At 37.3% G+C, this 14,036-nt stretch overlaps 1 protein-coding gene across 6 annotated transcripts in view; it reads left to right on the forward strand.

Annotated features, from left to right (window-relative positions):
• The window catches only part of FASN1 (Fatty acid synthase 1), a 194,310-nt gene that overhangs the window by 175,116 nt on the left and 5,158 nt on the right, over positions 1-14,036 (forward strand). For all 6 annotated transcript variants that reach the window (XM_017609742.1, XM_017609743.1, XM_017609745.1 and 3 more), the window contains 2 exons: positions 7,437-7,852; positions 7,925-12,082. In XM_017609742.1, the coding sequence (XP_017465231.1) occupies positions 7,633-7,852; positions 7,925-12,082 (4,378 nt within the window). In that variant the 5' untranslated portion in view covers positions 7,437-7,632. The remainder of the gene's footprint in view (positions 1-7,436; positions 7,853-7,924; positions 12,083-14,036) is intronic.

The following is a 14,036-nucleotide window of genomic DNA, read 5'->3' on the forward strand; positions in this document are numbered from 1 at the left end:
AAAAAAAAATTATTTTCTATCATGTACATAAATAAATATCAAAGCATATTCAATGTACATAAATTGTGCGAGTATTTCTTATACACAGTAGTTATAACACCCCTTCTTAATCGAACAAATGTAAATTATTTCTAAGTTTTTCAAAACGTACAGTTCCAAGTGATTTTGTAAGGATATCGGCCAACTTGAAATGTTTGTGTAACGTTTCAGAACGAGCACTTTAATTTGATACATGACTTGTACGATTAGTATACCGCTGGAATTAAGCGCCTTGCCTTGGAATAATATATAGTAAAGTTTTTTAATTAATAAAATTGATTTGATGAATTGGCACACTGTTACCATTTTTGTATATTCTGCTTTTACCATTTTCTCATTACTTGCATACTATTTCTGGTTTCCAGTTCCTGTACTTCTTTGAGCTATGAAATAGTTGCTCACATTATGCATACCTAATTTGACCAACCGTATTTCTTTCGGAAGTACAGTACTTCTTTTTTCGCTCTTGTACTTCGTACTTCGAAGTACAGCCAAATGGTCTTCTTTGCAATATTTCGTACTTCAGGAGTGAGATTCTGTAACTAGTTAGTGACAATTTTCAGATCGCTATCGCACTTTTTGACGCATGATATAAATGTTTTTGCCTCAAAAAGTGTGACAGCGATTCGAAAACTGTCGCTAACTGATTACACCCTTTTCGATCTGGCTTAAGGTTACCTGAACCAGGTAACTAGGTGGGCGATCCACGGCGGCTGTCGTGGAAACCTAACATTGAAGAAAGGGTAGCAAAGGTGTCGGTTGCCTCGTACTGCTGCAGGGGAGCTATTGAAAAAATTAAAATTAATTCATTAGCTCTAGGAAACCAGATTTAAGCCTATATTGTTTCAAGGAGCCCTCGTCTGGTGGAACTCACTAGAGAAGGCTACACTTGTAAAACAGGAATTAGCGGAGCATTAGGAAGCACACCTACACTGGCGCTTAACATATGTACATACATATGTTGAACACGGCGCCTGCGAATATTGCAGACAGATTTTTATTGTAATCCTTAAACAGCACAATGAAACCAGGAACGTACCAAACTGATTGAAAGTTTATTTCGGAATAAAAAATTAAAAAAAAATTATTTTCTATCATGTACATAAATAAATATCAAAGCATATTCAATGTACATAAATTGTGCGAGTATTTCTTATACACAGTAGTTATAACACCCCTTCTTAATCGAACAAATGTAAATTATTTCTAAGTTTTTCAAAACGTACAGTTCCAAGTGATTTTGTAAGGATATCGGCCAACTGGTCTTCCGTACTTATTGGCAATATATTNCATGACTTGTACGATTAGTATACCGCTGGAATTAAGCGCCTTGCCTTGGAATAATATATAGTAAAGTTTTTTAATTAATAAAATTGATTTGATGAATTGGCACACTGTTACCATTTTTGTATATTCTGCTTTTACCATTTTCTCATTACTTGCATACTATTTCTGGTTTCCAGTTCCTGTACTTCTTTGAGCTATGAAATAGTTGCTCACATTATGCATACCTAATTTGACCAACCGTATTTCTTTCGGAAGTACAGTACTTCTTTTTTCGCTCTTGTACTTCGTACTTCGAAGTACAGCCAAATGGTCTTCTTTGCAATATTTCGTACTTCAGGAGTGAGATTCTGTAACTAGTTAGTGACAATTTTCAGATCGCTATCGCACTTTTTGACGCATGATATAAATGTTTTTGCCTCAAAAAGTGTGACAGCGATTCGAAAACTGTCGCTAACTGATTACACCCTTTTCGATCTGGCTTAAGGTTACCTGAACCAGGTAACTAGGTGGGCGATCCACGGCGGCTGTCGTGGAAACCTAACATTGAAGAAAGGGTAGCAAAGGTGTCGGTTGCCTCGTACTGCTGCAGGGGAGCTATTGAAAAAATTAAAATTAATTCATTTGCTCTAGGAAACCAGATTTAAGCCTATATTGTTTCAAGGAGCCCTCGTCTGGTGGAACTCACTAGAGAAGGCTACACTTGTAAAACAGGAATTAGCGGAGCATTAGGAAGCACACCTACACTGGCGCTTAACATATGTACATACATATGTTGAACACGGCGCCTGCGAATATTGCAGACAGATTTTTATTGTAATCCTTAAACAGCACAATGAAACCAGGAACGTACCAAACTGATTGAAATTTTATTTCGGAATAAAAAATGAAAAAAAAATTATTTTCTATCATGTACATAAATAAATATCAAAGCATATTCAATGTACATAAATTGTGCGAGTATTTCTTATACACAGTAGTTATAACACCCCTTCTTAATCGAACAAATGTAAATTATTTCTAAGTTTTTCAAAACGTACAGTTCCAAGTGATTTTGTAAGGATATCGGCCAACTGGACTTCCGTACTTATTGGCAATATATTCAAAGTTCCACTTGCAACATGATCACGTATAAAATGATGCTTCACATCAATATGCTTTGATCGCTTATTTTCCATGTTTTTCGACATAAATATGCTTCCCCGATTATCTTCAAAAATGGGTACAGAGTTTTCTTTGTTAAGGACCTGCATATCTTCCAAAATTCCTTTTAACCATATAGCTTCTGATACGGCTGAACTAAGAGCAACGTACTCAGCTTCACTAGAAGATTTTGCAACAGTTATTTGTTTCTTACTGGACCATGAGACGCAATTTCCGAATGCCATAAATATGTAACCACTTACAGAGTTTCGATCGTTTATAGCTGATGCCCAATCTGCATCACAATAACCAATTATAGGATCACTCTTTTCGTTTCTAATAAAATTCAATTTAAAATTTTGCGTCCCTTTCAGATACCGTAGTATTCTTTTAAGTGCTTTCCAATGCTCTTCTGATGGATTCTGCTGAAAGCGACCCATATATGCAACATTATAACAGATATCTGGCCTTATACACAGCATTAGATACATTAAACTCCCTAACAATTCCTTATGTTTATCAATAATTTGAAAGTTTTTGTCCGTAGGTATCTTTGATAAGTTGCACTCTTCCATTCCAAACTTCTTTAGTATTTTTCCAATACTAGAAACTTTCGATAATTTCATACTGCCCTTTAAACGATCATATTCAATTTTTATTCCTAGAAAGTAGTTAAGTTCTCCACAATCTGACATTTAAAATTTTTCTGGCAAATTCTTTTTCAGGTCGCCAATGGATTCAATATTATTACTTCCAATAAGCAGGTCGTCAACATACAAAATTAAATATATAATGCTGCTACAATTAGTTTTTATATATAAGAAGTAATCATACGTCGTTCTCTTGAAACCGATCAACAATAAAAATTCATTAATCTTCTCGTTCCAACAACGAGGACTTTGCTTTAGTACATATAAAGATTTTTCTTATTTACAAACTTCATCATTTGCTAGGACTCCTTCAGGTACAGTCATATAAATTTCTTCCTTTAAATTGCCATGTAAAAATGCTGTTTTGACATCCATTTGGTGAAAATAAAACCCCTTTTGCACACCAACAGCCAAAACTGTTCGAATAGTTGGTAATTTTGCAGCAGGTGCGTAGCTTTCTCCATAATCAATTCCAGATTTTTGTAAAAAACCTTTTGCCACAAGTCGTGCTTTGTAACGAGTGGGACATCCGTTTTCATCTTCTTTAAGACGAAACACCCACTTTGATTTTAAAGGCTTAATGTCTACTGGTCGCTTTACAATTTTCCAAACGATTCAACTCATCTTTGATTGCTTTCATCCAAAATACCTGATCGAATCTGCTATTTATTTCACTAAATGATTCGGGATGATTATTATGATTTTGTTCTGTGTTATAACTAAAATAATTTAAAACTGCGTCTCAGTTTAGGTAAGTTATTTTCAACTATTCTCCCTTGTTCTTCGTTTCCCTCCTCAGCGTCATACAATCTATCGTCATCATATAGTTGTGGCCTTGTTTCATGCTCCTCACATGTATTACCGGTATTCTCAGTCTGCTCATCAGCAAGATATTCCCCTCCTTGACCGGTTATGCATGTAGGCTCAAATTCTACTATACTTCTTTCTTTACAAGCCTCAATATGATTATTTCCAAATGGATATTCTGATTCGTTGAATTTAACATCTCTGGCAACAAACAAATTTTTATTATTCAAGTTCCATAGTCTATATCCATTTTGCGCATATCCAATCATTACTGCCCTAAAACTCTTTTCGTCCAGTTTCTCCCTTTTCTGCTCTGATATCCAAGCATAAGCCGTGCAACCAAAAACTCGCAATCGTTCTAAATTTGGCTTTTTACCGTACCATAACTCAGCTGGAGTTTTATTACCTTTCAACGCCATTGTGAAACTTCTATTTATAAGATATGTAGCCGTAAGTGCAGCTTCACCCCACATATGTTTCGGACATCTTGCCACTATAAGTAGTGTGCAAACCTTCTCAACTAAAGTCCGATTGAAACTCTCCGGTACACCATTTTGTTGTGGCGTATACGCAATGGTGTCCTCCGCTTGTATTCCCTTCTCCTTTTAAAACTTACATTGTTCGTTTGATGTGTATTCTCCACCTTGATCCGACCTTAGAATTGAAATTTCACACAAATCACATTAAACTAAAGCTTCATATTCCTTAAATTTTGAAAACACCTCCGATTTCTTTCGGATCAAATATATCATAGAAAAATGCGTATAATCATCTACAAAAGAAACAAATTAGCGGTAACCATTAAACGTTTTAGGTGTAATTGGTCCACAAACATCACTGTGAATCCTTTCCAGTGGACGCTGGCTTCTTTCGCGCGTTCCACCAAACACCTATCGACATTGTTTGCCTTTAATGCAAACATCACATACAACAAATACTTTTGCATTTGAAATTCCCAACACGGCTTCTTTTCGAGCCATATCTTCAAGTGTTTGTTGATTAATATGGCCTACACGCCTGTGCCACAATTTGCTCTTTTCTGCCATGCATAAATTTGCATTTGCTATACCTTTAAAAATACGTAGTAAATACAGGTTACCAATCAATTCCGCTGTAGCAATATTATTTCCTCTATTTCTCATTTCAGCGATATCTCTTTTAAAATCTACTGTAATTCCTGCTTTTGTTAACTTACGTACGGATAGAAGATTATCGCGCAGACCAGGAACATAAAGAACATTCTTCATTTAAACTAGAATATTCGTATATCCGCTAATATTGCCGAACTCTTTTGCTATCAGTGCCTCACCATCCTTTGCTACATTAATATATATGGACTTTTCTAACAACTTTAATGTTTTAAAATGTTCCCTCTCATTAACCAAATGATCACTAGATCCCGAATCTAGCACAAATCTTATATCACCTGCTTCCATATTTACGCAACCTTCTTCTAGAGACTCTCCACATCCGCTGCCATTCCTTTTATCGCCGAAGAAACACAGCATTAGAACCGCCTTCATTTGAGTCAATCGCAAGACTCGCATCTTTCTTGACTTTGCAAAACGCCTTTTTATGTCCCGTTAAAAGTATACCGCTTTCCATGTATTGCAAATGCAGTAGAACCTTTTTCGCTGTACTCGTTACAATTACCACGTTCAATACGTTTACGATCCTCTGCGAGTAACCTTTGTTTTACAAACTGAATTGTTAGCTCTTCATCCTTAATATTCTCGAGAGCCGTAACCAATGAATCATAGCTCTCTGGTAACGAAAGCAAGAGCTGAGAAACTAGATCACTTTCTTTCAAATCTGCCCCTGCTGATTTTAGCTGCCGGATCATATCATTAAACTCCAAGAAATGATCCTTCATTGTTCGCCGCTCCGTGAGCTTCAGCCTTGCCAACTGCATCCTGATAATTGCCTGACTTGTAGCAGACTTCACTGCAAAAACTTCCTCCAGACTTTTCCCCATTTCTCGAGCCGTTTCTTTGTCCTTTACGTAATTCAAATATTCATCTGATATGCAGCCCACCATAATTGACTACGCTCGTTTGCATTTTTCATTAAATTTCTCCACTTCTGCGCCAGAAACGGTTGGAGCTTGCCCAGTTACAGCTTCCAACAATTTCAATGAATCCAAGTACATCCTTACACGAAAACTCCAGTTTTCATATCCTGTACCATTAAATTGGAGGATCCCGAAGGGTACGTCCTTACGTGAGTCGCCCATAACCTATTGTAATCCTTAAACAGCACAATGAAACCAGAAACATACCAAACTGATTGAAAGTTTATTATTAAAAATTATTTTCTATCATGTACATAAATAAATATCAAAGCATATTCAATGTACATAAATTGTGAGAGTAATTCTTATACACAGTAGTTATAACAATTTTCGCAGCACGAACTGTTACTAGGCTAAAGGAAACCTGGTTTGTGACATAAAAAAGGAAAAGAAGACGTTTCTCTGCTGCAGCAAATGTTTTTATAGGGCACTTTCAAACATGTTACCTCTCAAAGGCTAGTTCGGTGAGACTAGGAATTCCTTTGGTATCAGCTGTCAAGAGGAAGATGAAGTGGCATCATCTCCACACTTTCTTTTACATTGTCCAACCTTCGCGAGGCTAAGTTGGAAGCATTTTGGCTCGCACTTCTGAACAGCTCTCAGGGATCGAAATTAGCTGCATTCAAAATTTCATAATCGGCTCGCGGCGTTAACTTAACCCAACCTAAGCTGTACTTCTTTGAGATATGAGATAGTTGGTCACGTTATGCATAACCAAACATCCATTAACACTATCAAGAACAATATGAACCAAAAATACAAGATCACGCTAGAAGAAGAGTAGCCCGTTATAATCGCAATTAGGAAAAAAGTAAAACGATGTTTACAATAGCCGTTGGTTTACATTTGTTCGGGGTTTTGCAATTTGGCGGTGGCTTTTTACTGAAATTTTCTTCATTTTCGCATTTGACAACTTGTGTACACTGAGGGAAAAAAATATTAAAATCAAATAGAAACTTAACTGATCTTACCATAAACGTCAACGAAAGTAGTATATATTGGTAAATATTCAATTCAATTGCATCCGTGAAGTGAATAATCAAGATAAAAAGAAAAAAAAAGTTAATTTTTAATTAAAATCAGATAGGTTCTAATATATGTATATTTTTCTTACCAAACACTTGAATTATGAAGCGTAAATTATTTTACAGTACTTTCAACACAACCTACTTAAAACTCACTCAATCAATTTACTTAGAACTTGGTTTCAAAACGGAAAAAAGGTAAAAAAAAGTGCATTTAAAGCTTTAATTTGTTATTTTTTGGTTTATTCAAGATTTTTACCAATGGCTTACCCACACGTTTGTTAGTTTTATAAAGAAAATAATTTTTGCACTGAGGTTCAGTTTCCCATGGAACCTCCCTATATGTATATGTATGTACTATACTTTGGATTTGTAGTTAATAAAAATCTAACTGGCCAAACTAATGTATATTTTCAGCTCCACGCTGTTACAATCCACGTTTAAAAATAGCAAGTCACAAACTACTGCAGTTAAGAATAAAACTTCGCCAACATTACAAAAAAAGGCAAGTTCACGTTCGAATCGTCGAAAGAAACGTCGAAACAAACATCAGCAAAATTCTTCAGCGTCCAATTTTTCACAAGAACCGGGGCAGATTATAAAATTTAACAATATGCCAGCCCGTTTCGCCGAAGATATCATAGCCGACAACGACCGTAGCGTTCCATTGACTATTGGGAGACACTACAACCGCAATGCGATTATGAACGACGATATCGTTATAACAGGCTTTTCTGGCAGGCTCCCCGAGAGTTCAAGCATTGAAGAGTTTAAACGAAATCTCTATGATGGTGTGGACCTAGTCAATGATGATCCTAGGCGTTGGGAACGAGGTAAGATACAAAACGTTGGAAATAAATAAGTAAAACCTATTTTTTTTTATTTATTTCTGCGTTACATTGCAGGTCTCTATGGTTTGCCTGAAAGGCTTGGAAAAATTAAAGCAGATGACTTGGAAGTATTCGATCAACAATTTTTCAGTGTTTCGGCAAAACAGGCTGAATGTATGGATCCACAAATGCGCATGTTACTCGAATCTACATACGAGGCAATTATTGATGCTGGTATTAACCCTGCAGAGTTGCGAGGTACACGCACCGGAGTATATATCGGTGTATCTAATTCCGAGACGGAAGCTCATTGGACTGAAAATGCAGATCGTGTCAATGGATACGGTTTGACTGGATGCGCACGCGCTATGTTTGCGAATCGTATTTCTTACACATTTGATTTGAAAGGACCTAGCTTTGCAGTGGACACCGCATGTTCCAGTTCTTTGTATGCCTTATCCCAGGCATTTTCAGATATGCGAGCTGGAAGATGTGATGCTGCCATAGTGTGTGGTTCCAATTTGGTTTTAAAACCAGAGATGTCATTGCAGTTTAGACGCCTAAATATGTTGAGTGATAGCGGCATGTGCAAAGCTTTTGACGAGACGGGAGCTGGCTACGTTCGATCTGATGGCGTTGTGGTACTGCTTTTGCAACTAACTTCTGCCGCAAAACGAGTTTATGCTTCAATTCTGAATGCACGTACAAACACCGATGGGTTTAAAGAACAGGGCATAACATATCCTGATGGACGTATGCAAAATCGATTGATCCGTGAAACCTACGAAGAAATTAACTTGGATCCAAATGAAGTCGTTTATGTTGAAGCTCACGGTACTGGCACCAAAGTCGGAGATCCGCAAGAAGTCAATTCAATTACGGACTTCTTTTGCAAAAATCGCACAAATCCGTTACTAATTGGTTCAGTTAAATCAAATATGGGCCACTCAGAACCCGCGTCTGGTGTTTGTTCCATTGCTAAGATTTTGATTGCGATGGAAGAAGGCGTAATTCCGGGCAATTTGCATTACAGCAAACCCAATCCTGACCTGTACGGATTGATAGATGGTCATCTAAAAGTGGTCGATAAAAATATGCCTTGGAATGGGGGTATTATTGGGCTTAACTCTTTTGGTTTTGGAGGAGCCAATGCTCACATAATTCTTAAATCGAATCCGAAACCAAAAATTTTAACTCCTCGTGACGGACCCCCAAAATTAGTTATCAGTTCTGGTCGGACAATGGATGCTGTTCAAGATTTACTTGAAGACGCCACCACACATCGCGATGATGATGAATATCTAGCTCTTATCAACGGCATACATACCCAACCCATTTCGCTGCATTACTACCGCGGCTACGATGTTCTCACTAGCAAAGGATCCGTGCAACGTGAGGTTGTTGAGTTTTCTGAAGAAACGCGCCCAATTTGGTTTGTTTATTCTGGTATGGGCAGTCAATGGGGAAGCATGGCTAAGGACCTCCTCCAATTTGATATCTTCAGAAAGTCAGTTCAGCGTTGCGCTGAAATTTTGCGCCCCGAAGGCATCGACCTGCTTGAGATATTAACGCGTTCCACCGACGAAAAATTCAGTGATATTGTGAGCTCATTTGTTTCAATTACCACTATGCAAGTTGCTCTTACAGACTTATTATCCTCACTTGGTATCCATCCTCAAGGTATTGTTGGGCATTCCGTTGGTGAGTTGGGTTGTGCGTATGCAGATGGCGGTTTGACCGCCGATCAAGCAGTTTTGGCTACATATTGGCGAGGACGTGCTATTAAGGAATCAAACCTGCCTAAAGGAAAAATGGCCGCTGTTGGATTATCTTGGGAAGACGCTCATAAGCGCGTGCCATCAGATTGCTATCCAGTTTGCCACAATAATCAAGATAATTGCACAATTGCTGGTCCTGGTGACTCAATTGATGCTCTGCTATTGAAATTAAACGCTGAAGGCGTATTCGCTAAGGCTGTTAGCTCATCTGGATTCGCCTTTCACAGCAAATATATTGCCGGCGCAGCCCCAAAACTGAGACAAATGTTGGAAAAAATAATTCCTACTGCTAAAAACCGCACACAACTATGGATAAGCAGCAGTATTCCAGAAAGTGCTTGGAATACTCCTGTTGCCAAGCAGTCATCAGCAGCTTATCATGTGAATAATATGTTGTCTCCTGTGTTATTCTATGAGGCGCTACAACATATTCCATCGAACGCAATTTGCATTGAGATAGCACCGCATGGTTTATTGCAAGCTATTCTCAAACGTGCTCTTGGACGTGACGTTCTAAATATTAGCCTAGTAAAACGTGGACATCCAAATAATGCTGAATTCCTTTTGGCTAATATAGGAAAATTATATGCAGCTGGAGGTCAACCGCAGGTACAAAATTTAGTGCGTCCGATTTATTATCCTGTAGGACGTGGAACCCCAATGTTGAACTCAAAAATAGGCTGGGACCATTCCCAAAGGTGGCTAGTTCCAAAATATGGTGCCTCCAAATCTTCAGGCGATACAGTCATTGAAATCGATTTATCAAATGATGAGGATGCATTCTTAATGGGTCACACCATCGACGGACGTATTTTGTTCCCTGCTACTGGTTACATGACTTTAGCATGGATGACATTTGCAAAAATGCGCGGTGTCGAGTTCAGTAAGGCTGCTGTGGTCATGGAAGACTTAATATTTCATCGTGCAACTATTTTAAACAAAGACACAGTTACTAAATTCGGGATTAACTTTTTTGATGGCACTGGTGCATTTGAGATATGCGAAGCTGGAAGTTTAGCTATGTCGGGAAAAATAAAAATTGTCGATAATATCACACTAGAGGAATTACAGTTGCAACCGCTTTCATCTAATAGTATTTCCCGTGAGTTAGTTGGAAATGATGTTTATAAAGAACTGCGTCTACGTGGCTATGATTATGGAGGAAGTTTTCGTGGAATCGTTACATCAGATATATCTTCTCGTGCTGGTAAACTACAATGGGTGGACAATTGGATAAGTTTTATGGACACCATGTTACAGTTTAGTATATTGAGTAAGGATTTGCGTGAGCTTTACTTGCCGACTCGCATTGAGAAGGCGGTTATTAATCCAAGCAAACATTTAGAAATTTTATCACAACTATCGGAAGAAGACCTTACCAAAGTCGGCATACCAGTATATATGTATAGCAATATTAATGTTATCAAAAGTGGAGGTGTTGAATTACGAGGCCTCAAAGCTTCGTTAGCGCAGAAACGTCCAAATGCCCAAAACCCTCCAACGTTAGAGCGGTACACGTTTATACCCAATTTAAATCATTCAGAGCTACACGAGAACTCAGGAAAGGCAGGATCGCATGCTCTCTCGGTGGCAATCCAACTTGTTATAGAAAATGCCGAGCGTTCCTTCAAAATTAAGGGAGTAGAACTTGGAAATGGCCGAAACCCCGAATCTTTGGCGGCTGGAAAGCTCGTGCAATTCATTGAAGGAGAACCTGCGGTTGCTGCCGATATTTCTGTGGCTACTGCAAGTAAAGATGAGGAAAGCATTAAGTCCGCTTTAAGCGACTTTGGTGTTCGAGTAATTTCGAAAAATATAGCGAAGGAGCCGGTTGAGCAGAACTGCAACTTCTTGTTTGGAACCGACGTACTTTCTCGCCCTGATACAGCCGTTTTGGAAAATAGTATTGCCAGTATCAAAGATAATGGATTTTTGATATTTGACGAAAGTGTTAATTCTTATAAAACTTCTGGTCCCGCCGTATTGTCCAAATATGGATTTGTGATTGTACAAGAGTTATTCAAAGGCGATTCTAGAATTCTCGTCGTGACAAGGCGTGCTGTTGACTTAAGCAAACGAAAATCTGAGATTATCAACGTAACCGAGAAAAGATTTGACTGGTTAGAGGATTTAAAATTGGCACTTGTAAAGGCAGGTGAAGAAGAGAAATACATATACATTGTCTGCCAAGGAGAAGAACTGTTTGGAGCTGTGGGGTTAACCACGTGTGTCACATATGAGAATGGTGGTAAATTTGTTAGAACCGTTTTTATTCAGGACGCAAATGCTGAAAAGTTCTCATTAACTTCACCATTTTATCAAGAACAACTAGTGAAAGATTTGACTTTAAATGTGGTTAAAAATGGTAACTGGGGCACGTACAGGCATTTGAAATTGGAGAAAGAATTAGCCACCTTGCAAGTGGAGCATGCTTACGTCAATGCTCTAGTGAAAGGTTTGTTAAAATTACTTACTTATTATAGCTATGTGCATATGTATATATTTAAGCATGCATCGTCGTCAGTATTAGAAAAGGATCCAAACCAAATAGATGGTTTTCACGAAGGAATGTATTTATTATAAACTTTGACAGCTCATCCAAAGTATCGAGATTTCGATGTTTTAAAAGCTTTCTTTACTTTACTCTAGTGTCTCGTTAGTTACAATGACGATGCACATACAGATGTCTATTAAAAAGGCAAACATTAATGATAAGGAGATCGGATTTTTGTTTGTATGTAACGCGAGGAAGTCTAAAGGCTTGCGTTTGACAGATAAGGTTAATATACTTACCTATATACATATGTGCATGCGTAAATGTATGTATGCATTTCTTATTTTTACCTTCCTTTTTTATTATTACCTTCCCTTTATTAACTCGGGATGTAACTATGTAATATTGATGCGACTAAAAGACGCAGCGATTTCTATTCTCAAGCTACATACAATGATGACAGTACGAATGACAATTATAATAGGGAGGTTTTAGTTTTTTTAAACTATAATTTTATTATCGTAAATGTCAAACGCACGTTTAAGCTAATATTAAATTCTGATTAAACCTACTTTTTCTTAGTTTCATAAGAACAGTTTTGATTATATAATCATTATCTCTTCGGTAAAATTTATCGTCAACAGTACTTTGAAAACAACAGCTTGCATTGCACTGATATTAAAAAATGCACATTTCTATTATTATGCTTTGATCTTACATTTAGAAAATTACCGATCTTCAAACTCTAGGTTCAAGTCATAATCTCTGAATCTATTGCGACCTGCAAGAATATTCTTTATATTTCTTTTTGTGTAACTTTAAATTTCTAGAAGGTTTCCTGAGCTATATTTAGTAAATAGCGGTAACTTTAATGTGCATACTGACCAGTGGCGTAGCCAGGATTTGGTGAATGGGGGGGGATTACAAAAAAATTCCCATCGATAACTTAAAATTGTGATACACAATGGCTAGAGGCGTCGCCTGTGGGCATTCTTTCATATATGTATGTATGTGCCATTTTTACCGTTATATATTTTTTTTCTACTCGGTTATTCCATGGGGAATTCATGCTTTACTTATTTAAATTTAAAAAATTAAATTACTACACCATTTTAATTAATCAGTGTGTACTCCAGTTTTGTTTTGTAGAAGTTTCGTTAGTATACACTTCAGTTTTTACACATTGAATGTATCTGCATAGTTATATATTTACGCGTATCTATTTACATGTATGTACAAGTCTACAAAATCGTATTACTTATAAAGCGATTTTTAATCTTCGTGGCTTAACACATACTTTTTCAATTACTTCTTGTGTTGTAATCGGTACATCATTATGTACCGCTAACATCGTTAAACCATTCAGCCGCTCCTTAAATGTATAAAAAGAAGGGACAAATAAGATAGCATATTCAACAATTGAGTAGTCCACTTTCAAAGTGCGCTATGTAAATTTTTTTTTTCGATTTTTAGGTTTTGGTGGGTTTCATGTACACTAACAACAGAGTGAAAATTTTTTCTATATTCTAAAAAAAATATGAAATGTTAACTACTCTTGCAAAAGTCGCTATAATACTTATTTATACACTTTCAAAAGTCTCCTCTTCGTATGAACTTAGAAAACTGCAAGAAAACATGGTAGTTTCGGTGCCTACACGGTCAACAATTTGGGTTTAATTTTTAAACCGCGCTGGGACTACTGCCTTTTTTAATATCTTATAGTCTACTTTTTACAGACAGCTAGCGCTTTCGCTACTCGACTCTCACACCTGCTCTCAGAGAGCACTCTTCAACAAACCGACATATGCGAGCAGTGGAACCACATTTCCCGCTCATTAAGTACCGCCGCCGAAGAAGTAGTCGGATTTCAGCGAGCCCGAAAGAACAACTGGTACGATGAGGAGTGTCAGGAAGC

The sequence above is a fragment of the Rhagoletis zephyria genome, unplaced genomic scaffold (genome assembly GCF_001687245.7).
Source record: "Rhagoletis zephyria isolate East Lansing unplaced genomic scaffold, Rhagoletis_zephyria_1.1 Rzeph_scaffold_00251, whole genome shotgun sequence".
Lineage (NCBI taxonomy): Eukaryota > Metazoa > Arthropoda > Insecta > Diptera > Tephritidae > Rhagoletis > Rhagoletis zephyria.